Source organism: Hirundo rustica, chromosome 27, assembly GCF_015227805.2.
Source record: "Hirundo rustica isolate bHirRus1 chromosome 27, bHirRus1.pri.v3, whole genome shotgun sequence".
Taxonomy (NCBI): Eukaryota; Metazoa; Chordata; class Aves; order Passeriformes; family Hirundinidae; genus Hirundo; species Hirundo rustica.
In genome coordinates, this window is record NC_053476.1 from 4,978,720 (window position 1) to 5,004,277 (window position 25,558).

The window sequence follows — 25,558 nt, forward strand, 5'->3', positions numbered from 1 at the left end:
TCTTGACCCGCCGTGGATTGGCCGTCACTCCACCGTTTCCCCTTCCATTGGCCAGAGCTCCGAGAAGCCGAGCGGCGATTGGTCGAAACCCCCTCAGGGGGTGGGTGTTACAGGGCAGTTCCCAGAGGAGGAAGATGGCGTCGTGAGCGGGTCGGAGCCGCCGCCGCCCCCGGCCGGTCAGTGCGGGGGGAGCGGGGCTGGGACGCGGCCGCTCCGGGGCCGCCAAGGCGGGAAGAGACCTGCGGCCTCCCCGGCACGCCCTCCATCAGTGCCCGGCGGGCGGGCGGTGCTTCCGGCAGCGGGGCCCGGTCGGGGGCGGGCCCGGCCTTTCGGACCCGCCTCCCCCGGGACCGCCCGGAGGGGCCAGGAGTTGGGGGTCCCCCGGGGGTCGTCGCTTCATCCCGATCTGGATGTGGCGGGGTCGCTTTGGGGGTCACGAGAAGGCTCCCGGAGGAGCGGAGTCGGGGTGGGCCCGGGGCTCCCCACACGTGGGGCCGGGTCGGGGTCTCTGGGGAACCGCTCCCGGTTCTAGGGGTTTGGGCGGGGGGGGGGGGGAGGGTAGGGATTTGGGACAGGGATTTTGTGGGATTTGGAGAAGGATTCGGGCTTGTTCTCCTTGGGGAATCGGGGTTTGTTGCCTTGGAAGGGTCCTTAGGGCTAGGGGAGTTCAGGCACTGGGGGGGATTCGTTTCCGTGGGGTGGTTCTGGAATTTTCCTGGTGGGATTCGGGGTGGTTCCCAACTTTCCCTCATGGGTTTCATTTCCCCTGGTTAGATTCGGCATGATTCCCAAATTTCCCTCCTGGGATTCATTTCCCCGATGGGATTTGGGCACTGCCAAGGCCCATCACTCCTCCAACACCCCTAAAACATCCCGGGAATTTAAAAAAAATCCCAAAATCAAAACTGAATTCTGGCCATCCGGAATCGTGTCCGTGGCTTTAAACCAATCCCTCCCCAAATCATGGCAGATTATCCCAAGGTTTTGTCGATTTCCTGCTGTTGATATGGAAATCTGCAGGTGCTCCAGGTCCTTTAGGTTTGGAATGTTCCTTTTCTATGGAAAAACAAAAGGGGCTGCTCCTCTCAGGGGGTCTCCAAGGATTAAGGATCCTGAGGGGTTGGGTTTTTTGTTTTGGTTTTTTTTTTTTGGGAATCGCTGAGTTTTCCATGGATTTTACCACAAGGGAAACACACGGAGGGATCACACCGGGCTTCCCTGCACTAATATCCCAATTTATTTTTCTGGGAAGATGGGATTTCTCCCAGGAAGATGGGATTTCTCTCAGGATCTCCCTATTCCCTGGCTCTCTCAGCCCGGCTCTGCTTGCCAGTCAGGGCTGTTAATCCTCGGCTTTGCCCTAAATTCCGATGGAAGGGAGGGAACGGCCGCGCAAAATCCCCAGAAGAACATCCCTGCCTCTTCCCAGGGATTTTCAAGACTTTTCCCATTTTTTTTCCTGCGCCCAGTGGCTGTTTGGGGAAATTCCACATTCCCAGGGAGCAAACTTGGAAATCCTGGGATAGTCAAGATGTTTTGAGGGGTGTCTCACCTCAGTTTTTCCAGGAGTTTTGGCTGCTCCTCCATCTTCTGGAGGAATTTTCTCCTGATTTAAGAGTCCCTCAGATCCAGCAAGGCTCAAAAATAAAGGAAATTCCTCCTCTTCCCTTTTTTTCCACATCCTGGCTGCTTCCAGGAAGGGTCTTCCCGAGGTCAGGGCTGTCCCTGTCACCCTCAGCCACCCTAAATTATTGGAATCTTATAGAGGGCAATTTCATGGAGTGACAGCTGGATGGGGGTGACTGGGGAAATTTGCCAAAGGAAATTTGTCTTCAAATCCAGAGCAAAACACAGAACAAAGATTTAGGAGTCTGTTTTTCCCAGCATCCTTTAAAAATAAACTGTTCAAAATCCCTGAATTCCTTTTAATTCTCAAAGCTGGAAAAAAAGGCAGCAGGAAGATGGCATGGGCTGGGAATTGGGAGATTTTGGGCGGGAAATGGGAAGATTTGGGGCTGGGAATGGGAAGATTTTGGGCTGGAACTGGGAAGATTTTGGCTCGTTGGGCAGACGTGCTTTGAAATTGGGCTCTGTCGATTTTGGGGGGCTGCTCCTTCAAACCAAGGCCGTGCTGAAATTCAGGAAATGCAGGAAATCCAGGAGTGCTCATTGGGATTTCTCTCGGGAAGCAAACAAAGACCAAACCACAGAAGGGAGAAGGTGGACACGCTGTGGGCCATCGCATAGTGCGAGGTGGGATCATTGTGGAGGACACCTGGAAAATCCTTTGGGAAGATTTGGGGCTGGAAACAAAAAGATTTTGGGCTGGGAATAGGAAGATTTCAGGCTGGAACTGGGAATATTTCAGATTACAAATGGGAAGGTTTCAGGCTGGAAATGGGAAGATTTTGACTGACTGGGCACACCTGGTTTGAATATGGGCTCTGTCAGTTTTGGGGGGCTGCTCCTCCAAACCAAGGCTGTGCTGGAATACAGGAAAACGTGGGAAGTGCTCATTTCCCCTTGGGAAACAAAGACCGAACCGTGGGAGAAAGAAGGTTGGCACAACGTGGGGCGACCCCGTAGTGCAAGGTGGGATAATTGTGGGGGACGCCAGGAAAATCCTTTGGGATCAGAACCTGGAGTGGCTGGGCTCCCTGAGGAGCTGCTGGGCTGATCCCTGTGTGCTCTGTCCCCACAGCTCGAGGGACAGCATGGCTGCCACTGCTGCTGTCAGCCCCAGTGAATACCTGCAGCCCGCCGCCTCTGCCGCCCAGGTGAGTCCAGCCCGTGTAAAATTGCTGGCATTTACCAAGGAGGACCAAAGCTGTAGAAGAACAATTTTTTTTTTTTTTTTTAATTAAAGCTTTTCAAGAATCTAGGGTGGGGGGGTTTTTTAAGTGGCTATATTGTTAGTTGCTCTAGTGATGTAAACAGAATCAATATAGTTACATAATAGTGGAAGTAAATAAGTGAAATTAGTGCTGGTCTTAAAACCTGAACTTCTGACTTTGTTAGGATTGTGCTGTGCAGGGATCCTGTGAAGGTTTCTGGCTCTGAAAACAGGCAGAGCAAGAGTCTAGGAAATGGGTTTTGTTATCCATTTTTGTGGGCTGCCTTTTTAAACAAAATTTTGCAAATGGTTTCTTCCATTCCAGTAAGGTAGAAATGAAAGTTCAGATTCTGTAGGACAGTTACTCCTTTAACCCCCTCTCTCCCTCAAATATGCAAGCTGATTTTGTCCAGCCACACTCACTTGTTGTGTAGGACAATATCTGGTCTGCAAACCAAATTGCTTGGAATCCTGAAGGAATCCAACCCGTCATATTTATCTTTGTCCCACCTGAGGTGTGCGTCACGTCAGCTTGGTCAAATCCGCGAGTCAGCTGACAAAATTTGGTTCCTTTCACCCTGCATAGAAAATGTAGAAATATTTCTAGCTGAAGGTGACAAAATCACATCTTAGACGTGGGCTAACAATTTATAATTTAACAATTACATTTGTAATTTTAATACTAAATAATAGGCCACAAAATAATTCTCAGACAGGCATCTAGGCCCATACACTGTAGAGGGAAATCACTGGTTTGAACTTTGGCTTGTGCAAACCTTCTCTCAGCAGCCTCCTAGTTTAATGCTCCCAGTTCTTCCTAATTTCCTTTTGCAAGCTTCAGAATAGCAAATAACGAACAGATTCAGGCTTTAAGAAATTCCTTGAGAGCTTGGCGAGGCCTTGAAATTATAATTCAGAAGTCGCAAAAATAATCCTCCCTTCTCCTTGCCGACACATTTTCTTTTGCCTTAAAAGTGTATCTAAAAAAACCCACGTATTTATAAAAATTACCGATTGCTAATTTTAGGGATTTTTATGTAGAAAATGAATTGCATCTTAGAAAAACCATTTGCTGTATTTAAAACTCAGCAGTTGGTCGAGGGTGTTGTTTGAGTAATCCAGGCTTTTCCTGGGATGCAGGCGGAGCCAGGAGAGCAGGCTCCTGATCCTGGTGTTGCTCCTCTTCCCCGAGGATCTCTCATGTTCCCAGTGGGGTGTGTTTGGGATTTGAGCTGCCTGTGACATTCCAAGGGTAAATCCCAGGAAGTTTCCAGGATATCCACAGCTTTGTGATGGTTTTAAGTGCGCAAGGATGGGATTTAAAAGCTGATGTCACCGCTGCTAAAAGCGCTGGGGGTGGCGGACATCAGAAGGAATTCCTTCATGGAAAAATTAGGAATTGGGATGGGCTGCCCAGCAAGGTCACCTGGGGGTGTTTAAGGAAAGACTGGATGTGGCCCTCAGTGCCACAGTGCCACAAAGAGTCCCCCAAGCTTAGACTGCACAATTTCAAAGATCCTTTCCAGCCTCAGTTCTTCGGGAATTCTGCCGTCCCGTAAAGGCACTGAGGTGGGTAAGCAAAGATTTAGGAGTTTTTTTCCCCCAGCTTAAACCCTTTAAAAGTAAATTGTTCACAACCAGGAATCTTTCCCTGAATTCCTTTTAATTCCCCAAATTGGAAAAACAGCCAGCAGGGAGATGGTGTGGGCTGGGAATTGGGAGATTTCAGGCTGGAAATGGGAAAGTTGAGAAGAATTAAGCAGCTCCCCTTAATCAGGGCTATCTCATTAAGCTGTTCCTCCAGGTGCTTGGCACTAACTGCCCTGTCTCCTCAGGACTCCCAGCCCTCTCCCCTGGCCCTGCTGGCAGCCACATGCAGCAAGATCGGTCCCCCCGCTGTTGAAGCCGCCGCCACGCCGCCGGCCCCTCCCCAGCCCACCCCTCGCAAACTGGTGCCCATCAAACCCGCCCCGCTGCCCCTGGGCTCAGCCAAGAGCGGCATCGGAATCCTGTCCTCCAAAGGGAGCCTCTTCCAGATCCAGGGCTCCCAGGTGGGCACCTCCTACCCCACAGGGCAGCTGGTTTTCGCCATCCAGAACGCAGCCGTGCTCAACAAAGGTTCGCACTCTTCCTCCTCATCCTCCTCGTCCTCCTCCTCCTCCAACATCCAGTACCAGGCAGTGCCGCAGCTGCAGCCCGGCGGAGCTCAGACCATCCAGGTGCAGCCCAACCAGATCCAGATCATCCCGGGCACCAACCAAGCCATCCTCACGCCCTCCTCTTCCTCACACAAACCCATACCCATCAAACCGGCGCCGGCGCAGAAAACAGCATCGGGGACGGGTGGAGTGGTCAAACTGCCCGGGGGCGGCAACATCACCTTGACCCTGCCCGTCAACAACCTGGTGAGCCCTGAGGCAGGTGGGCAGGCCCAGCTGCTCACGGACAGCCCTTCCAAACTGGGCAAAAAACCTCGGAAAAAGGCCATGTCCCCCGCCCAGCCAGCCGCCGTGGCCGTGGCCGAGCAGGTGGAGACGGTACTGATCGAGACCACAGCGGAGAACATCATCCAGGCAGGGAACAACCTGCTGATTGTGCAGAGCCCCGGCTCGGGGCAGCCAGCGGTGGTGCAGCAGGTGCAGGTGGTGCAGCCCAAGCAGGAGTCGCAGGTGGTGCAGATCCCGCAGCAGGCGCTGCGCGTGGTGCAGGCAGCCTCGGCCACGCTGCCCACCGTGCCTCAGAAATCCTCCCAGAACTTCCAGATCCAGGCAACCGAGCCCACCCCCACTCAGGTAAATCCCTTCCTTGGGATCTTTTCCCCATTGGTCCCGTGTCTCGGTTTGGAAAGACAGGTGTGTGCCAGGGAAAGTGGAGCTTTCCTTGGAATGGAGAATGTAAACCCCCTCCCTCCAAAGTATTATAATTTTGGAATTAAGGGGCTTTCAGGCAAAGATAGGGGAATAGGAATAACAGTTCTTTACTAGGAATATTAAAAAATACAAATGAACTAGTACAAGAAACCAAGCAAACAAAAAAATCCTAGAAACACTGGCAGAATCAGAATATGACCTGACACCCTGTTGGTGAGGGTGTTGGGAGCAGTCCAGTCAAGTCCTCCTGGAGTAACAGATGTGGTTCCATTGGAGCAGAGATGATCCCGTAGAAGGGTCCAGTGATGGTGAGATGGATCTGGTTTTCCTCTGGCAATCCATCCAGTGCAAACAGGCTGTCCTGGTGTTCCGAATCCCAGGTTTTATCCCGGTAGGGATGCTGGGCTCCTCCCACTGGGTGGAGCATCTCCCAATGGGATGATGGAATTGGATCAGCCATGCAGTGAGCCTCGATGGCCCAGGAGCAGCAGAAATCCCCTGGAGGGAGGATGAGTCCTGGAAGAGATAAAGAACCCTGCCCCACCTGGTTTAACAGCTGCCCCATTAACAGAAGGCTCCCGTCCCCTCCTCCAGAGTTATGAGGGATGGGTTATACAAGAGATAAAGAAAACCCCTCTGCAACTGGTTTCAACACATGACAATAGAATGCACACTTTTGTTTACCTATTGCAACCCAAGACATCCCCCCCACTCTGATCCTCACCCAGGGTTTAGGAGCAGGAGGGTATTGTGAGATGTTCCCAGCTTGGAATCTGGTTTAGGCATTGCTGCGTGGGTTTTCTGCAGGTTGGGAGTGTAGCCATTCCCCTCTGCAAGGATTTGGGAGCTCCACCTGCTTTTTTATAGGATCTGGAGGAGCTCAGCATCCCTGAAACCTCCCCAGTGCCGCAGCTGGGGTTGGGGTGATCCAGCCTGCTGGGAAGCTCCTGAGACACGAGGGGAGGTGGGAGAGGGGTTGGTATCTTCATGTTGCCTTGAGGAAAATCCAGGAGGTTTCTGCTTTTTCCAGGAGGCCCACAAAGGTCCAGTGGGAATGGGGAGGGTCTGGGATACATTTCCTAGACAAGCTGTGGCTGCCCCATCCCTGGAAGTGTCCAAGCCCAGCTTGGAGCACCCTTGGACAGCAGAATGAGTTCCTGGAAGTTGAAATAAGACAGCCTTTAAAATCCCTCCAACCCAAACTGTTCCATAATTCCTGGGCTGCACGGGTGCATCTTATCTCCCCCCAAACCCCACCCTATTGTTTTTTAATCTTCTTTTCCTGTTGAGTTGGGATTAAGTGCTCAAGAGACGCTTTTCATGGTTGGACTCGGAGGTTTAATAATTCTTACCTATGTTACAGTCTCACGAGTTATGAGTTCTAGCTAGGAAAGTGAAAAATGGCTTCATCTCTATCTCTCTACAAGGCCTTTGTTCTAGTTTTAAGTTCAAAACCAGGTGAAAACACAGTTTGGTTTTTAGTTTAAGCAGAATATGGACTATTGCCCTGATAGATCCCTGTCCCTTCTAAAAACAATTCCAAGGTCCTGACAGGGCAATAGTCCATATTCCTCTTTAACTAAAAACCAAACTGCCTTTTAAGCACAAATTGTCCAATTATGAAATTACACCTAAATTATTTTTACTTTTAACCCAATAACCAACCACCCGTGGCCCGCAATGCAGATTTTTCTGCCCAATTACAAAATACCACCCAGACCCATGAAGAAGGTGAAAAAGAAGGACTTAACAACCTATGCCCTAAACTCTCCATCTTGCTTTATATATATTACTATATACTAAAACCTTAAACCCTTAAGTTTTGCACCCTGTGATATCACAAACTTCTATTCAAACCACACACCCATAATCCCAGTGCTGTCACTCAATTTTGGAAGCCTTTTCCACAGCCTCAGGTCAAATGCAGCGTTCTCTTGAGGGTCAGTGCATGTCAGCGCAGAAATCCTAAAATTCTCAGTGCCCAGGCTTCCAACACCACCCCTCTTCCCTTCTCCCCTCCAGATCTACTTCAAGACTCCATCTGGTGATCTGCAGACCGTGCTGCTCCAGGAGGCCTCGTCCTTGCCCGTCGCTCCATCATCAGGGACATCGTGTGGCAGCCCTGTGTCCCACAGTCCCGGCCCCGGCCGCAAGCCGGCCCCACGCAAGGAGCGGCCGCTGCCCAAGATCGCCCCGGCTGGGGGCATCCTGAGCCTGAACGCTGCACAGCTGGCAGCAGCTGCCCAGGCCATGCAGACCATCAACATCAATGGTGTCCAGGTGCAGGGCGTCCCCGTCACCATCACCAACTCCACAGGTGGGTGGCACAGCTGGCGGGGAGTGGGGACGGGGACACGGGAGGGCGCGGGCACGCCACTGAGCGTCCTGGGGATGGGATGTCCCTACATCAGATCAGATCAGATCAGATCAGTGCTCCTGAGACAGTGGGCAGCTCGCTGAGCTTCCCGAGGATGGGAATGTGGAATGGAATCCTGCCTGGATCCGATCAGATCAGGTCCCTTGTGCTCCTGGGGGAGGATGGGGACAGTGGGCAGCTCCTTGAGCTTCCTGAGGATGGAAATGTGGAATGGAATCCTCTCCTGATCAGATCAGATCAGATCAGGTCCCTCACGGCCCCGAGAGGCTCTACAGTGTCAGCACCTTCTTTAGTCAATGCAGCAAGCCAGGAGTGTTTCCCAAAGTGTCCTTTGAGTGATTCCCAGCGCATCCTGGAGAGCTGTGGATAACTGGGACAGGTGCCTGCCCAACCTGGCTGTGCCAAGCTGCAGGAAGCACCTGAGCTTTCCTGGGAGCCCAGCCCAGCTCTGTCCTCTCAGCTCTGTGTCCAAATCCTTGGCATCCCTTTTTCTCAGAGAACTAGGACCCACCCAGACAGAGGGATGTGGTTGTCCCTCCTGCAGCCACCCCTGCCGCAGATCTCATTCCAGATCCTCATCCCCTTGGATCTTATTCCATAGCCTCATGCCCTTGGATCCCATTCCAGAATGAGGAACTCCCCCAAGTTCCCAAACCTGGGAGAAGCACACTCACAGCTCTGTTCTCCCAGCTCCGTGGACAGGGATCATCATTCCAGGGAGTGAACCCCTCACTCCCGGGATCTTTCTTAAACCCCAAACCAGCCAGACAGGGCTGCGGTGCTCCTGATCCCAAGAGTGTCACGTCCCTGTGGCCACCCCATCCCTATTCCACGACCAAGCCCTTCCCAAGGAGCCGAGGGCGGGGAACTGTGTCTGTGGGCAGTTTTATATCTCTCCTGAGCCAGCCAGACCTGCTGCCTGCTGTGGTTTCTGCTCCAGCAGCCGGCTTTGGCACTGGGAATTCCAGGTTTGGCACTGTGAATCTGCTCCTCCTCGCCAGCCATCAGCAGAAATCCCGGCCTGGCGTGGTTTCCTGTTCTCCAGGCATTGGCTTTTGTGGGAAGGGGGATTTAATTAGAGATTCCAATTAATGTTGTGGAGGGGAATGGTAGGACCTGCTGCCTATGGGTGTGACAAGCCGAGCCAGGGCTCAGCCACGACATTCCCACCTCCTCCCATCCTTCGGCTTTGCGCTTCCGTCCTGCCGGTGCATCCCTCGCTCTGCCTGCGCTTCGCCCTGCTGCTTCTGCTCCTCCGCTGCCAAATCCCATGTGTTCTTCCCCTCCTCCTCCTCCTCCTCCTCCTCCTCCTCCTCCTCCTCCTCCTGCTGCTGCCCTGGGAGCAGCGATCCCGACCCCGCTTGCTGATGCTGACCCCGTCTTCTTCTTTCCAGCCCCTGTCACGTCTGCCAGGGACGCCCGAGCCTGGAGCGGCCCTTAGGCTGCGGGGTAAGTCCCGTTTTTTTGCTCAATATATTGCACGTTTTTTCAAAGTTTCTTTTTTTGTTTCCCTCTTTTGAGCCTTTTTTCCCCTGCCCTCCCTAAAAAGGGGTTGAGAAAACTTTGAAAAACCGCACAGTATATTCAGAAAAAAGGGACTTACCGGGAGCGGCACGTGGCAAAAGGGGGCTGTGCTGCATGCAGGGCTGGGGAGGGGATAAATTTGGGATATTCTCTGCTCCAGAGGGGCTGGTGGTAGGAGTGTGGATGGATCTTGACTACCCCTTTTTCCTCCCCAGGCCAGCAGCAGCTGACGGTGCAGAACGTGTCCGGCAACAACGTGACCATCAGCGGGCTGAGCCCCACCCAGATCCAGCTGCAGATGGAGCAGGCGCTCTCTGGGGACATCCAGCCCGGAGAGAAGAGGAGGAGGATGGCCTGCACCTGCCCCAACTGCAAGGACGGTGACAAGCGGTGAGTATGTAATATGGGAAGGGCTCATCCCGCTTGGATCTGCCTCTCCCGGAATAACTCGGAGCAGTTCATCCCACTTGGATCCCCCCATCCCTCTGGATCTGCCTCTCCCAGAATAACTCAGAGCGGCTCATCCCACTTGGATCCGCCTCTCCCGGGCTAAGACTGCGTTTCCCCGCAGGCCGTGTGATCCCGGGAAGAAGAAGCACATCTGCCACATCCCCGAGTGCGGCCGGACGTTCCGCAAGACGTCGCTGCTGCGGGCGCACGTGCGGCTGCACACGGGCGAGCGGCCCTTCGTCTGCAACTGGGTGTTCTGCGGCAAGCGTTTCACGCGCTCCGACGAGCTGCAGCGGCATGCGCGCACCCACACAGGTCTGCACGGTCCCTGTCCCCCGGGCAGAGCCCCAACACGGGTCTGGGGTATCCTGGGATATGCCTCATTCCCAGGGCAGAACCCTCAGATGGGTCTGAGGTACCCCAGTCCTGTCCCAGATACTCACACAGGTCTGGGGTATCCCAGGATATCCCTTATTCCCAGGACACCCCCCCTCCCCAGATCCTGTCCTGGGTACTCCCAGGTCTGAGATCCCCCTGGGATGTTCCCCATTCCCAAAGGAACCCCATTCTCAAATCCCACCCCGGAGCACTGGGAGAACAGGACACCCCAAGTTGTGTTTGTGCTTGGAGTTAGGGGTCTCTGCTGCTTTTGGGTTGTCCCAGTGCCTGAAGTGTCATGGTAAAGGGATGGGGACATCAAGAAGACATGTCCTGGGGGTGTCACCACCACCTTAAGAGCCACAAGGGAGCACTGGGATGATCCTGGGGGCGCTGAAGGATTTTGTGGGGTCTGGTTACAGAGCTGTCACAGGGAGGGGATGAGGGAGGTTAATGGGGACATGTCCTGTGCAGGTGTCACCACCTCCATTCAAGCTCCTGGCTCTCATTTTAGGGTGACACTGGGGCTGTCCCAAACCACACAAGTGCCACCCCCTGAATGTCCCCTCTTCTTCCTCCTGCAGGTGACAAACGCTTCGAGTGCGCGCAGTGCCAGAAACGTTTCATGCGCTCCGACCACCTGACCAAGCACTACAAAACCCACCTGGTCACGAAGAACTTGTAGGGCCTGGGGAAAGCTTCCCCTCCCTCCCTCCCACCCCAAGTCCCAAATCCCAGAGCACTGCAGCACTCCCAGGAGGGACCTTGGGGATGTCCCCAACCCTCCCGACCGTGCCCCAAAAGAGGGGCAGGGGGTGTCCCTGTGACCCCACAGGCTCAGGGGGGTGGCCCAGAGCCCTCCCAGGATTTGGGGGCAGGAGCCGGGCACGAAGGGGATGCCAAGGAGAGGCTCCACAGCACATTCCTACTTTATATTTAAAGTCTATAAATAGCTATAAATATCTATATGACCCCCTTTGGAAAAAAATCCCTTTTTTTCTATGGAGATTGTTGCCTTACACTCCCCCTTCTCCCAGATCCCGACCCTGTGGATCATGAGTGCTTTTTTTTATTGTATTTAATCCCCAGGATTTCTCTCCCAAAACTTGATTTCCATCCCCCCCGCCCCCATGGCCAATTCCTGTCTCCTAATTTTTATTCCTGAGCAATGTTGGCATTTTCCCTTTTTTTTTTTTTGTTTCTTTTTGTTTTGTTTTGTTTTCTTTTTGTGGGTTCGTTTGTTTGTTTGTTTTGGTTTTTGGTTTTTTTTTTTTATTTCATCCCTTTTTTTTTTTTCCTTTTTTCCTGCCCTGTGTGTGGATCCCCTCCCCTTGTGTACAGTGTACATTGTATCATAGATTATATTGCTTTGGAGCTTTTAAATTAAACAAAAAATCCACTTTATTTTTTAGTTGTTGTGCCCACCCATGGGCGGTTTTCCCTGGATTATGTGATGGATCTGTTCCCAGTTTTCTGAGCTGTACCCGGAGGCAGCCGGGAGCTTTTCCTTGCTAAATAAATATAGTCACCAGAGGCAAATCCAGGTTCCCTTTTTTTTCCTCTTTTTCCTGGGAATTTTGTGGATGCAGCAGGGGAAAAGTGGGATTGGTGGATGGGAATATCCAAAAATTGATGGGATTTGAGTTATTTGCAGGAGATTTTGCTGCTCTGCCACTGCTGGTTCTGTGAGCTGCTGGGTCAGGACTGTGGGTTTGTCCCCAAATCCCTGTCCTTTGTCACAGCATCCCAAATGCCCCGTCCCAAATATCCCATTCCCAACTTCCCTGTGCCCAATGTCCCCAAATCCCTGTCCCCACATCTCCCTGTCCCTTGTCACCACCTGGCCCAAATATCCTATTGACGCTGTCCCCACTCCCCAATGTCCCCAAATCCCTGTCCCTTGTCACAATCCCCCCACCCAGGCCCAACTATCCCATCCCCACCTCCCCTACGCCCACTGCCTCCAGGCTTGTCTGTCCTGTGTGTCCCCGTGTCCCCAAGTCCCCGTGTCCTCCTCCCGACGTCGCTGCCCCTTTAAGACCCGCCCCCAGGTACCGGTTTAAAACCTCGGCCACGCCCCTTCCACTTCCTCCAATGGGCTGCCAGCTCTCCCCGCGGGGCGCGAGCTCCGCCGCTTTCTATTGGTCGACGAAGATGGGGCGTGGTCGCGTTTAGCCACGCCCGCGGCGCGGTGGGGGCACGGCTGGGCCGCGATGGAACTGGCGGAGCTGCGGAAGAGCTACCGGGAGGACACGGAGGTGGGACCGCGGGGACACGGGGACACCCGGCGGTCATGGCACCGCGGGGAGGCCCCGGGATGTCTCTAAGGCCCCGGAACCCCCCCCTTCCTCTCCCAGCCAGGGGAACCTCCCACGCAGCCGCTCGCCAGCGTTGTCCCCAAGGCTCGGGGACACCCCCCCTCAAGCCAGGGTGACCCCCAGCATGTCTCTAAGGCTTGGGGACCCCTCCATTCCATGAGGTTGTCCCCACCACGGTGCTGGCAGTGACCCTGGAACCGGGGTACCCCTCCCCCCCCTAGCTGTCCCCACGGCCTGGGTGACCTCCCAGACTGTCCCTAAAAGACCGGAGGAGACCCCCCTGGGTTGTCCCCAAGACTTGGGGTGATCCCTCAGACTGTCCCCAAGATCAGGGGTAAGCCCCCAGACTGTCCCCGTGTCCCCAACCCCCCCTGACAGCATCCCCCGTGTCCCCACCCCCCCGACAGTGTCTTCGTGTCCCCAGGCCTTCGAGGAATGTCACCTGGTGTCCCTTGACCCCCTGGAGCAGTTCCGGGCCTGGTTCCAGGAGGCACTGGAGTGTCCGGACGTCGGGGAGGTCAACGCCATGTGCCTGGCCACCTGCACCAGGTGACAGAGGGTGACACACGGGGATGGCACTGGGGGGTAACACAGAAGTGACATGGGGGTGGTACTTGCATGACAGGGGTGACAGCAGGGAGTGACATGGGGTTGGCATGGGGGTGACAGAGGTGACACAGGAAGGTGACAATGCTTCCCGGGTGGTGTCCCCGCTGTCCCCACAGGGACGGGAAGCCCTCGGCGCGGATGGTGCTGCTCAAGGGCTTCGGGCAGGACGGGTTCCGCTTCTTCACCAACTACGAGAGCAGGAAGGGCCGGGAGCTGGTGAGGGGTGGAAAGGGGAAATGGGGAAATTCCTGGGAAATCCCGGGAGCTGTTGAGGGCTATTGAGGGAATCTGCAAGGAAATCCCGATAAATCCTGAATTCCTGGAGCTCTTGAGGGCTGGGGAGGTGGGGGGAGGAATGGGGGAAAATCCCAAAATTCCTGGAGCTGGAGATGGAATTTGGGGGGGAAATTATAATAAGTCCTGAATTCCTGGAGCTATTGAAGGCTGGGGAGGGGGGGAAATGGGGGGAATCCGCACATTCCTGGAGCTGGATATGGAATTTGGGGAGGAAATTCTGATAAATCCTGAATTCCTGGAGCTGAGGAGTAGCGTGGTTGTGCCAATAGCTCCCTCCTCTTGCTCCCAGGATTCCAATCCATTCGCTTCCCTGGTTTTCTACTGGGAGCCGCTCTGCCGGCAGGTGAGGAGGGGTACCCGAATCCTAGGAATCTTGGGAATGGGGTCAGGGCTGCTCCCACTCAGTGTGGGAATTTGGGGCTGGGGGCACACCCGAGAGGGTGCTGGGGTGAGACAGTGTGGGGGGTGGCTGCGGTTTTTGGGTGGAAAACTCAGGGTATGGGGTGATTCCATGCTCGGGGTGCCTTTGGAGCCACTGGCCACATCCCAGAGGATGATAGTACCCAGAACGAATGTGATCCTTACATTTTTTGGGTGGAAAAGTCAGGGAATGACGTTTTTCTATGCTCGGAGGTGCCTTTGGCACCACTGGCCTGAGCCCAAGGGATGGTGGTCTCCATCAGGGGCACGCTCCCTGCGTTTTTTGGGTGGAAAAGTCAGGGATTGGGGCAGTGCCGTGCTCGGGACCCCTCGGGAACTGAGGCTGCCCCGTCCAGGTGCGGATCGAGGGCTCGGTGAAGCGGCTGCCGGAGGAGGAGTCCGAGCGCTACTTCCAGTCCCGCCCCAAGGGTAGCCAGATCGGGGCCCTGGTCAGCCGGCAGAGCTCCGTCATCCCCGACAGGGAGGTGAGCGGGGCCCGCGCCCCGGGATCGGCCATGGCATCCCTGCTCATCATCGCCTTTCCCTTTGGAATTCCCCCTCACCCTCCCGTTCCCGTTCCCTTTGCGATCCCCTCTCACTCTTGTTCCCTTTGGGATCCCCGCTCACTCTCCTGTTCCTGTTCCCCATCCCGCAGTTCCTGAGGAAGAAGAGCGCGGAGCTGGAGGAGCGGTACCGGGACACGACAGTGCCCAGGCCGGACTATTGGTGAGCGGGGGGGGCTGAGCCCCCCTCAACTCCCCCTGAGCCCCCCAAAGCCCCTCTGAGCTCCCCCAGAGCCCCCCTCGGCCCCCTTTTAGCCCCCCGAGCCCCTCCTGACACACCCTGAACCATCCAGAGCCCCCCAGATCCCCCCTCAGCCCCACCGGAGCCCCCCTCAAGCCATTCCTGACCCCTCGTGAGCCCTCCAGAGCTCCCCTCACGCCCCCAAAACTCCCAGAGCCCGCCAGATTCCCCCATGAGCCCCTCCTGAGCCCCCACTGAGCCACCCAGGCCCCCCCCAGATCCTCCCTCAGCCACCCCAGGGTCCCCCAAAGGGCCCCCCCACGCCCCCCAAAAGCCCCATAAACCCCACCAGAGCCCCCTGACCCCCCCCTCCCGATCCCCCCGAGATCCCCCCCAGACCCTCGGGTGAACCTTGCAGGGGCGCGTACACGGTGGAGCCAGAGGTGGTGGAGTTCTGGCAGGGCCAAACCAACCGGCTGCACGACCGGATCGTGTTCCGGCGGCTGCGGGACCGCGCGGCGCCGCTGGGGGCCATGACCCACCGGGGACACGGGGACTGGGTCTACGAGCGCTTCTCCCCCTGAGCCCGGCGCTGCTCCCGTCGCGGGGGGTCCCCATTGTCCCTCGGTGTCGCGGCCGCCCCACCCTGTCCTTTGTGGTGTGCTGGGAATGGATTGGGAGCTGCCCTCAGCCCGGTGGGTCCCTAAATCCATCTGCAACCACTCTTGGTGGTTAATGAATTGTGTTAATGATCGTGTAGGGTCTGGCTGTGACCTTAGTGACGTCCCTGTTCATGTCCCTGTCCCAGCCCTGTCCCTATCCCTGTAATTAATCGTGTTAATGATGTGCAGGGTCCAGCTGTGACCCCAGTGACCCCCCTGTCCCTTTTACCTGTCCCTGTCCCTTGTCATGTGCTGGGAATGGGTTCAGAGCTGCCCTCATCCCTGTCCCCAAATCCATCTCCAAGTGCTCCTGGTGGTTAATTAATCATGTTAATGATTGTGCAGGGTCCAGCTGTGACCACAGACCCCTGTCCGGTCCCTGTCTCCAATGCCATTCCTGTCCCATCCCCCTCCCTGTCCCGTCCCATCCCCATCCCTGTCCCAATGCTGCCACCTCTCTCCCTCTCCTCCTCTGTTTTACCTGGAATTGTGGAATGTGCTCAGTTCCCAATCCGTTCTCGCTGTTCTTTACCTTCAGTCGTGTTGCCCCTGTCGTGGCCTGTCCCAAGGCCGTGAGACCCCAAGCCCTCACCCCATCCCCTCCTCCAGCTGCTCGGAAAAAATAAAATGCGATTTCTGAATTAACCTGAAGGCTCTGGGTTAATACCCAGTTAATGTCGGGTTAATACCGGGTTAATATTTACCCAAGCAGGGCCGGGCTCTCCCGAGGCAGCCGGAGCTGCCGAGAATCCTGGCTCTGGCTGAAACCAATCCCTAAAAACCGCCCCAGTTCCGTGTTTGCTGTCCCGGAGCAGGATCGTCCTTTGGGGGCTCCTGTCCTGGGGGGTGAGCGGGCAGGGACGATGGAGGGACGGTGACAATGGGTCTGTCGCACCCTTTGTGCCGCTGTCACAGCCCCCTGAGTGGCTCTGGACCCTCCCTTGGGTAGGACGGGAGGGTGATACTGCAGAAAGGGGCACAGCCGATTCTCCCAAATTCCAGGGGGAAGGGGATAAAAGGACCGCGGGGCTCCGCTCTCCTCCCGTTCCCGCTAGGACACGATCTCGGGATCCCAGCGCGACAAGGAACGGGCTGGGAGCAAACAGAGCCGAGGGCGGGGACCGGGGAGGGGCTGGCACCGGCGCCGTGCTGGGAAAACGGGGCCAGGCTCGGGCTCTTTGCACGCTCCGGCTTCTGGCGGAGCTGGGAACGGCCTGGAGCTGCGGAGATCGGGAACAGCCGCGCCCTGCAGAGCTGCCAGGGCTCCCCGGCCTCCCGCCAGCCCCAAGTATCCCCTTTTCTAGGGGAGGTCTGTGATTCCTCGGGATGGCCGCGCTCCCACCAGGGTTCCAGAGGAATCCAGACCTGCCGGGATGGATCCAGGGATCCGCAGAGGAATCCCCGGAGCTGCCTCTGCTTCACCCACTGCGTGTCCCCTTTTTCCTCGGGGTCAGGGATTGCTCGGGATGGCTCCTAGAGAGATCACAGAAGGATCCAGAGCTTTCCCTCCTTTCCATGCCGGGTTTCGGGTCCCGGATCCTCCTCTGCTCCCTCCTGCTTCACCGGGTCAGGGATTCCCCGCCATGGGCCCACTCCCACCCGCGTCCCGGAGGAATCCGGAGCCTTTCCCACCTCTCCAGGCTGGATCCAGGGATCCGCGGAGCTCTCCCGGAGCCGCCTCCGCTCCCAGGCTCGGTTTATTAACCGCAGTTAATTAGCAGCAGGGGCGAGGGCTTCCAGCATCCCGATCCCCGGGGTGGAAGCCATTCCCTGGGGAATGCGGCGCCTCCTGGGAGCGCTCCTCGGTCCCCGCGGTGGGGAATTTGTCCCCAGGGTCGTTCCCTGGCAACAGGGAAGTGTCGCATCCCCTCTCGGGGGTGACTGAGCATCGGCGGCTCCGCAGCCCCGCGGGGCTGAGAGGGCTCGGCCGCAAAAAGCGACGGGAGGAGAGGATTGGGGATGGGGTTGAGAATGGGATTGGCGCAGAGTCGGGCGGGCTACGGGGGGTGTGTCCTCGTCCCAGTACGGACCGGTCAGCGCTGGGGAGCGGGAGGGGCGGGGAGCGCCAGCTCCGCTCTGCCCCGGGATTGAGGTTTATCCTCAATCCGGTACGCTCCCAGTTTATCCCACAGACAAATTCCATCCTGAGTCCTCCTCTCTGCTCCTGCAGCCCCGCGGATCGGCGTCCCGGGGAGGAGGGGCTGGGGCTGCGACATCCGCCCGGGTCACTTGTCCTCGCGCTCTCCGGCCCCGCACAGCTGGGGATGCTCGGCCAGCGTCGCCCTGACTTTCTTTTTCTCCTTGAAGCGCCCGGAGTGCGACACTTTGACGTGTTTGCCCTTGGTGCTCTTGTCCACGATCTTCTCCAGGCGGGCGGCGAAGCCGGGTGGACCCTCCGGGCCTGTCCCCTCCGCGCTGTCCCCTCCCGGCGCCGCCTGCCCCTCGGGGCTCTCGTACAGCACCGTGGGCGCTGCCTGGCGCTTCCGCAGGAACGTCAGCTTCCACCACCCGTGCCCGTCCGCCATCCTGGAACGGGATTTCGGGATCGTGTTCCCTCCTGGAATTCCCTGGGCCCTCCCCCGGGCTGCCCTCCCGGAGCTGGATGAGGGATGCGGCGCGTCCTTCCCGTGGCAGGATCCACCGGGATCCCCACGCTGGTAGCGGGAGGGGATGGATGTTCCAGGGCTCGGGAATTCCCGAGCAAAGCCGGGAAAAGGCCGCTGGCAGCGCCGGGAGCTGCCCTTATCAGCCACGTGTAGCAGCCAGGGAGGGAGGGAGGGAGAGGGTGAGCAAACAGGAAGAGGAACTGGGGCGCAGGTGGGAGCGGGGCGGTGCCGAGGGGTCCCCACCTGCCGTACCTAGGGCTCGGGGCTCGTCTGTCCCCGCCGGGGCCGGACGGGAGCGCTGTAGGGGCCCGGGAAGGTTCCGGGAAGGCTCCGGAGCCGAGCGTGGCCCCGGGGCAGGAACCGAGGGAAGGCGGCTCCCGAGCCCAGTGCTTCCCTGGCCGCGGGCACGGAGGGGATTCCCAGTGCCGGTCCCGGAATTCCCAGAGTCCAGCGCAAGCTCCGTGTCCTCATCCCTGTCCGCGTGGCGCTCAGCCACCAGAGACCCCTCCCCGATGTCGCCTCCGGCATCGCTTTTGAGGGGATAAAAATCCCCTTTTCCCTCCGGGACATGGGGGCAAGGGCACTGGGACTGCGGCCAGCACCCCGCTGGTGGCCCCTGTGTCCCCAACGCCTCTTCCCCGTGCCAGAGCCAGGTGGGACCATCCCCGGCCGTGTCCCCAGAGTGACCCCAAAGTTCCCACATTCCATCCCCAGCACAGACACCGCATCCCGGTACCTGCTCCCGCTGCGTCCCGGGAATGTACCGGAGGGGTCCCGGGAGTGTCCCGGGGTGCCCGAGGGTGTCCCGGGAATGTGCGGGTGTCCTGGGATGTCCTGGGATGTCCCGGGGATGTCCCGGGGGGCAGCGCTGGCAGGTGCCGCTCACCTGCGGCTCTCCCGGTGTTCCGTCAAGGTGAACCCGCTCCCAAACCCCTCCTGCCGGAGCAAACAGCGGGGCCGGGCCAGGCACGGCTGAATATTCATGACAGGGAGCGGTGCCAGCCCTGGGCGGGAGGTCCCGGGTGGCCCCGGGTGGCTGTCACCGCCGCGGGCCGGCGGTGGCAGTGCTCGGGGCCCGGTGGCTCCGTGGCACGAGGGTCGGGCACCGGGACAGGAGGAATCGCGGCTCCTGCTGGGATCGGTCCAAAGCCGCGGCTGACGGGCCGGTTCCTGTTGCCGTTGTCCCCTCCAGGTCACTGAGACCGTGTTCCCCCGGGATGTGTCCCCTCAGAGGGAGTCCCCGGCCCCGCCGGGACACGGGGACACCACCTCGAGCTGCTCCCCCCGAGTGGACCCGGGGATGGGATCCCAGCAGGTCCAGAGGGATCCTGGCACTGTAGGGGACGGTCAGTCCCTGAGGGATCCGGGGTCTACGCCGGGACCCCTCCCAGGGGTCCCCAAGGGACTGAGGTTCCTTTTGAGGCGGCTGCCGAGGTCCCAGGGGGGTCCTGGCTCTCTGCTTGTGCACCCAGTTGTTCCCAAAGGGATCTGGGATCTGCTCTGGAGGCAGCTGGGGAACCCTGAAGGATCCGCTCTGGGGGATGCTGGGGATCCCTAAGGGATCTGAGGGAATCTGGGATCCCCGCAGGGACTGGGTCTGCTTGGGAACCTCCTGGAGACCCCGGCTGCGGGGGGGAAATCCCGGGGATCCCGGCTCAGTGCTGGGGCATTTTAGGGCCGAGATTGGGGTAGAGGTTGAGACCAGGACAGCGATTAAGGCCGGAATTGCGATCGGGATTGACACTAGGTTTGGAACCGCGACAGGGACGGGGACCGGGATCGGTACCCCCGAATTTTCAGCGTCCGCTCCGATTGGTCCGAGCCGCCACTGCCCTTTTCCCCTCCAGCCAATCGAAACACCGGCACGTGGCGCTTCCTCCGCACCGCCGCCGTCTGATCGGTGGGAGGGAGGGACCTTTGCACACAGCGCGTTTTGATTGGCTAAAGCGCGGGCGCCGTAGCAGGCGATTGGCTGAGGCGGGGAGAGCGGAAATGGAAGGGCCGTGACGGCAGAGATGCAGGTACGGGCCGGGGCCGGGACCGGGACCGGGGAAGGGGTCGGGAGCGGATCCAGGCCCAGGGGAGCGGGAACAGCCGGGAGCGGAGGGTCCCGAGCGCTGCTCCGCTCCCGGTGCCGCCGCCGGTCCCGTTCCCGGTTCTGGCAGCCCCGCTGTCCCCACAGGTCGCTCCCCAGGACTACCAGCATGTGCCCATCGACATCCAGACCAGCAAACTCCTGGGTACGGGAACGGATCCCGGGTCCGGCCTCTCCCGGCCCCCCTTTCCCGCTGAAGGAATAGGGATTTTATCCCGATTATCCTCAGCCCAGTCCCCCCTTTCCCTCCAAATCATGTCCCCCGCGCTGTCCCCCGTGGCAGACTGGCTGCAGGACCGGCGGCACTGCGGGCGGCGCTGGCAGGCGCAGGTGCAGCGGGTGCGGGAGCGGATCCAGGCGGCGCTGGGGGACATGCCCGAGCACCCCGAGATCACCGAGCTGCTCCGGGGATCCTGTGGGTGTGGGATTGGGATCGAGGTGTGGGGTTTGGGATCAGAGAGCTGCTTTGGGGATCCTGTGGGTGTGGGATTGGGGGTTTGATGTTTGGGTATGGATCCCGCTTGGAGAGTGGGAGTTTGGGGTTTGGGGTGTGGGGTTTGGGAGTGGGGGATGAATCCCCCTTGGAGAGCCGGGGTTTGGGGTGTGGGGTTTGGGAGTTAGGGTATGGGGTTTGGGATTTGGGGATGGATCCCCCCCCCTCAGAGAACTGGGGTTTGGGGTGTGGGGTTTGGGAGTTGGGGTATGGGGTTTGGGACTTGGGGATGGATCCCCCCTCAGAGAGCTGGGGTCTGGAGTTTGACATCTGGGGTTTGGGAAACTTCCTGGGGATCCTCTAAAACCTCCCAGTAACCCCCTAAAACCTCCTGGAGATGCCCTAGAACCTCTCAGGGACCCTTCCAAGCCCCCCTCTGAGCTCACTGCTGCCCCCCCAGACCTGCACTACTTCCACTGCCTGCGCATTGTGGAGATTCTCCGGGGCACCGAGGCTAACACCAAGAATCTCTTTGGGCGCTACTCATCCCAGAGGATGAAGGTGGGAGAACTCTCCTCATCCTCTTCATCCTCTTCCTCCTTTTACTCCTTTTCCTCTTCCTCCTCTTCCTCCTCTTCCTCCTCTTCCTCCTCTTCCACTTCATCCTCCTCTTTATTCTCCTCTTCTTCCTCCTTGTCATCTTCCTCATCTTCCTACTTTTCCTTCTCCTGTTCTTCCTCCTCTTCTTCCCCCTCCTCATCCTCCTCATCTTCTTCCTCCCGTTCCTCCGCATCCTCCTCATCCTCCTCATCTTTCTCTTCTTCCTCCATCCCCCTCTTCCTCCTCATCCTCCTCTTCTTCCTCCTGCTGACCCTAGTGTCCGTCCCCAGGACTGGCAGGAGATTGTGTCCCTGTATGAGAAGGAGAACGCCTACCTGGGTGAGGAACGGGAACGGGAATGGGGACGGGGATGGGATGGGAATGGGAACAGGAACAGGAATAGAATGAGACCAGGAACGGGAACGGGGATGAGAACAGGAATTCCCCAAGGTGTCCCAAAGAACCCCATGGGCGGGTGGAATTCACTCCCCAAACTGGGATGGGAAAGGCCGGGATTTCTGGGAACCCCAAACCCCGGCAGGATGAGCCCCCTCGGCCATGTGGGACCCCCCTGGGCCCCTCAGGGTGACCCCTCTGTCCCCCCAGCCGAGCTCTCCAGCCTGCTGTGGCGCGGGGTCAGCTATGAGGTGCCGGCGCTGCGGCGGCAGCTGTGCCGGTGCCAGCAGGCGCAGCAGGAGCTGGAGCGGCGCCAGGATGAGTGCCAGCTTGGGGCTGCCGAGCTCCGCGAGCGCTTCCTGGGATCCTGCCGCCAGTACGGGATCGCCGTGAGTGCCACGGGGTGGGGCGGGGGAAACAGGGCTGGGGTAACCCCAAACGGGGATGGGATACCCTGAAATGGGGATAACCCCAAATGGGGATGGGATAACCCCAAATGGGGCCGGAGAAAAGGGGCTGGGATAACCTGAAACAGGCCAGAAATAACCAAAATGGGCCACAAAATAACCTGAAATGGTCCTGAAATGACCCCTGACAGTCCCTAAAACAGCCCCCCTGAGGGGTCACGCTGGGGCCTGTGTCCCCAGGTGTCCCCTTGTGTCCCCTTGTGTCCCCAAGGCGAGGATGTGTACCAGGAGCTGCTGGCTGTGTCTGGCTGTGTCACCCCCCCCATGTCTCCAGAGTGTTCCCTAATGTCCCCTCGGTGTTCCCAAGTGTCCTCTCGTGTCCCCAGGGTGAGGACGTGCGCCGGGAGCTGCTGGCGCAAGTGCAGGCGCTGCCGTCGCTGCTGTCCCGTGTTGGGGACGGCGCCAGTGCCCTCGGGGATGCCATTGAGCTGTACCAGGCCTGCGTGGCCTTTGTGTGTGACAGGTGGGGACAGGCCCCAACAGCCCCGGCACCCCAAAACAGCCTCAAAACAGCCCCAGAACAGCCCCAAGAGCCCCAGAACAGCCCCTGTCCCCAAAAATCAGCCCCAAATCACCCCTGACAATCCCTCAAGCAGACCGTTCCCAAAATCAGCCCCCAAACAGACCCCAAAACAGCCCCAAAACAACCCTAGCACCCCAAAACATCCCTAACGCCCCCGAAAAACAGCATCCACTCCTCCAAAACATCCCCCAAAATAGCCCTCAGCTGCCCTAAAACAGCCCCAGCTCCCCAAAACAACCTCAAACCAGCCCCTGGGTCCCTCTAAAACCCTGTTACTTGGAGATGCTGAGGTGTCCATGATGTTTCCATGCCCCCATCCCCAATGTCCCCATGTCCTGATGTCCCCAATATACCCGATATCCCCCCATGTCCTCAATGTCCCCATATCCCTGATGTCCCCATGTCCTCATGTCCCGATGTCCCCATATCCCCATGTCCCCGTGTCCCTGTATCCTGATGTCCCCGTGTCCCCAGCCCCGGGGCTGAGGTGCTGCCGCTGCTGCGGTTCGTGGCGACGCACGGGAACTGCTCGGTGTTCCGGTGGCGCACGGGGCAGGAGCCGCTGCGCCTGGAGCGCCCGGAGCTGCAGGAGGCACCGGAGCCACTCCAGCAGGACATGGTGGGTCCGGGGAGGGGCCGGGAGGGAACATTTAGGGACATGAGGAATGAGGACTTGGCTCTGCCAAGGGTTTTGGGGTCGGGCCATGGCTCAGGGCTCTTTTCCTGCAGATCGACTGGGGGGATTTCCCCACAGAGCCGTCCCAGGGTGGGGACATCGACTGGGGGATCACGGTGGAGCCCAGTCCCCAGGTGGGTGATATGCCTGTGTCCCCAAACCCCTCCGTGTGACCCTTTTTCACCTTTTGTTCCTCAGGGGGATGGTGGCATCGATTGGGGCGATGTCCCTGTGTCCCCAAATACCCCCTGATATAAACTTTGGTCATCCTTTGTTCCTCAGGGGGACGATGGCATCGATTGGGGCGATGGAGAGAAGGGACAGGAGGGAACAATCACTGTAGAGCCCAGTGCCCAGGTTTGTGACACCCCCAGGGCCAGGCGTGTCCCTGTGTTCCCAAATCCCCCCTGATGTCACCCTTTGTTCTTTAGGGGGATGGTGGCATCGATTGGGGCGATGGAGGGGGACAGGAGGGGACAGTCACGGTGCTGGAGGCTGGAACTGAGGGTAAGCAGGGCTGGGGGGTCCCAGGAGGGACAGGCAAAGCCCAGCCCCCCAAATTCCCAGTGCCCCTGGACACCCCAAAGGGGTTTGGGATGGGGCAGGGTGGGATTTGGGTGCTGGGCAGATTCAGGGTGCCCCCATTATTTAGGGCGATGCTCAGAAGGGATTTGGGGTCCCAACCCTGTTCCCTCATCCTCCAGTGCCCCTGGACACCCCAAAGGGGTTTGGGATGGGACAGAGGGTAGGATCTGTGTGCTGGGCAGGGGTTTTTGGGGGCCCTGGGGTGATGCTGAGCTGGCTTTGGGGTCCTTTCCCTGTCCCCTCATCCCCCAGTGCCCCTGAACACCCCAGAGAGGTTTGGGTGCTGGGCAGGAGTTTTTGGGTTCCCTGGGGCGACACTGAGCCACCTTTGGGGTCCCACCCCACCCGCAGCCCCCAAAGGCATTGCGCGCGGCTCGGACGCGCTGACCCTGCTGGAGAACGCTGAGACACGGAACCAGTTCATCGACGAGCTGATGGAGGTCAGGGGACATTCAGGGGACAATTGGTGGCACCCGCCCCCGAGCAGGGGTGGCCCTGGTGTTGGTGACCCGTGCCTTGTCCCTGCAGCTGGAGCTGTTCCTGGCACAGCGCCTGCTGGAGCTGGAGGACGAAGCCGACGTGGTGGCCATGAGCCAGCTGCAGCTGGCCCCGCCCGTGCTGCAGGGCCAGAGCAGCCACCGAGTGCGGGCACAGCTGGCCACCACGCGGGAGCTGCTGGGCCAGCTCTGCTCCCGCAGCGTGCAGCACCTCTGCATGATCCTGGCCTCACCCAGGTGAATGGAAGTGCTCCAAACAGCCCCAAAACTGCCCTGAAAATGGTCCCTAAAATAGCCATAAAATAGACCCAAAACAGCTCCAAAACTGCCCCGAAAATGATCCATAAAATAGGCCTAAAATAGACCCAAACAGGCCCCAAGACAGCCCCTATATAGCCCTAAACCAGCCCCTAAAATAGCCCTAAAACAGACCCCAATAAAGCCCTAAAACAGCCCCTAAAATAAGCCCTAAAACAGACCACAAACTGGCCCAAAACAGACCCAAACCAGCCCCAAATTGCCCCAGACCTCCCCAAACTGCCCCAAAAAGCTGCAGGGGCTGGAGCAGGAGCTGGAGGTGTCCCTGCGCGGGGCTGTCCCCTGGCCGTGCTGGGTGGCCGCAGTGACCCAGGGGTGACAAGGTGACCCCACTGTCCCAGGCCATGCAGAGTGACCGAGGTGACCCAGGGGTGGCTGAGGTGACCCCGCAGTGGCCGAGGTGACCTCGCTGCCCCCGAGGTGACCCAGCTGTCCCCCAGGTACGTGGAGCGGGTGACGGCGCTGCTGCGGCAGAAGCTGCTCCAGGCCGAGCTGCTGTTGGCTAAAAAGGACGCGCTGGCCCAGAAACGCCACCAGGCGCTGGCCGAGCAGGTGGCCCTGGAGCCCAAACTCCAGCAGCTGCAGGAGAAAATCAAGGAGCTGCAGAAGCTGGTGAGGGATGGGGGGGACACCCCAAAAAGCCCCCACCAGATCCTCCCCCGTCTTGCCCTGAGCCCCTCCTGGTGCCGTTGCAGATTGAGGCCGACATCTCCAAGCGCTATGGGGGGCGCCCGGTGAACCTGATGGGGATCAACGTGTGACCCCCCAGAGGGACAGGGGTGTCCCCGAGGGGGCCCTGCCCCTCCCTGCCTGCTGCAGACCCCATGAGTGCGGCTGGGTTTGGGGGTGTTGGTGAATAAAGTGCAAATTGCATCCGAAA

General features: G+C 58.4%; 4 protein-coding genes across 9 annotated transcripts; 3 read left to right on the top strand and 1 right to left on the bottom strand.

The window, feature by feature from the left end:
- The first annotated feature begins 101 nt into the window (after positions 1-101).
- SP2 (Sp2 transcription factor) lies at positions 102-11,971 on the top strand. 6 transcript variants are annotated; one of them, XM_040087518.1, is made up of 8 exons: positions 138-176; positions 2,143-2,253; positions 2,702-2,777; positions 4,669-5,625; positions 7,726-8,020; positions 9,820-9,994; positions 10,176-10,369; positions 11,017-11,971. In XM_040087518.1, the coding sequence occupies exons 3-8, from the start codon at positions 2,715-2,717 to the stop codon at positions 11,115-11,117; spliced, it is 1,785 nt and encodes a 594-aa protein (XP_039943452.1). In that variant the 5' UTR covers positions 138-176; positions 2,143-2,253; positions 2,702-2,714; the 3' UTR covers positions 11,118-11,971. The 6 variants fall into 6 exon arrangements, with proteins under 6 accessions (XP_039943449.1, XP_039943452.1, XP_039943446.1 ...); XM_040087512.2 differs by lacking the exon at positions 138-176 and adding an exon at positions 356-466 and having other exon boundaries at positions 2,152-2,253; XM_040087515.1 differs by lacking the exon at positions 2,143-2,253 and having other exon boundaries at positions 102-176.
- Positions 11,972-12,587: 616 nt separating this feature from the next.
- On the top strand, positions 12,588-16,127 carry PNPO (pyridoxamine 5'-phosphate oxidase). Its single transcript, XM_040087334.1, has 7 exons — positions 12,588-12,690; positions 13,175-13,299; positions 13,476-13,575; positions 13,946-13,999; positions 14,433-14,561; positions 14,732-14,802; positions 15,239-16,127. Exons 1-7 carry the CDS (start codon positions 12,646-12,648, stop codon positions 15,402-15,404), a joined length of 690 nt encoding a protein of 229 aa, XP_039943268.1. The 5' UTR covers positions 12,588-12,645; the 3' UTR covers positions 15,405-16,127.
- A 1,097-nt stretch (positions 16,128-17,224) lies between these two features.
- Positions 17,225-19,013, bottom strand: PRR15L (proline rich 15 like). Its single transcript, XM_040087456.1, has 2 exons — positions 18,825-19,013; positions 17,225-18,008 (listed from the first exon to the last, which is right to left on the bottom strand). The coding sequence occupies exon 2, from the start codon at positions 18,005-18,007 to the stop codon at positions 17,708-17,710; it is 300 nt and encodes a 99-aa protein (XP_039943390.1). The 5' UTR covers position 18,008; positions 18,825-19,013; the 3' UTR covers positions 17,225-17,707.
- Positions 19,014-20,033: 1,020 nt separating this feature from the next.
- Positions 20,034-25,558, top strand: CDK5RAP3 (CDK5 regulatory subunit associated protein 3). The gene is made up of 15 exons (XM_040087333.1): positions 20,034-20,109; positions 20,271-20,328; positions 20,467-20,598; positions 21,077-21,177; positions 21,507-21,555; positions 21,823-22,001; positions 22,406-22,542; positions 23,077-23,221; positions 23,332-23,412; positions 23,561-23,635; positions 23,710-23,785; positions 24,215-24,303; positions 24,392-24,597; positions 25,119-25,290; positions 25,374-25,558. The coding sequence occupies exons 1-15, from the start codon at positions 20,104-20,106 to the stop codon at positions 25,437-25,439; spliced, it is 1,572 nt and encodes a 523-aa protein (XP_039943267.1). The 5' UTR covers positions 20,034-20,103; the 3' UTR covers positions 25,440-25,558.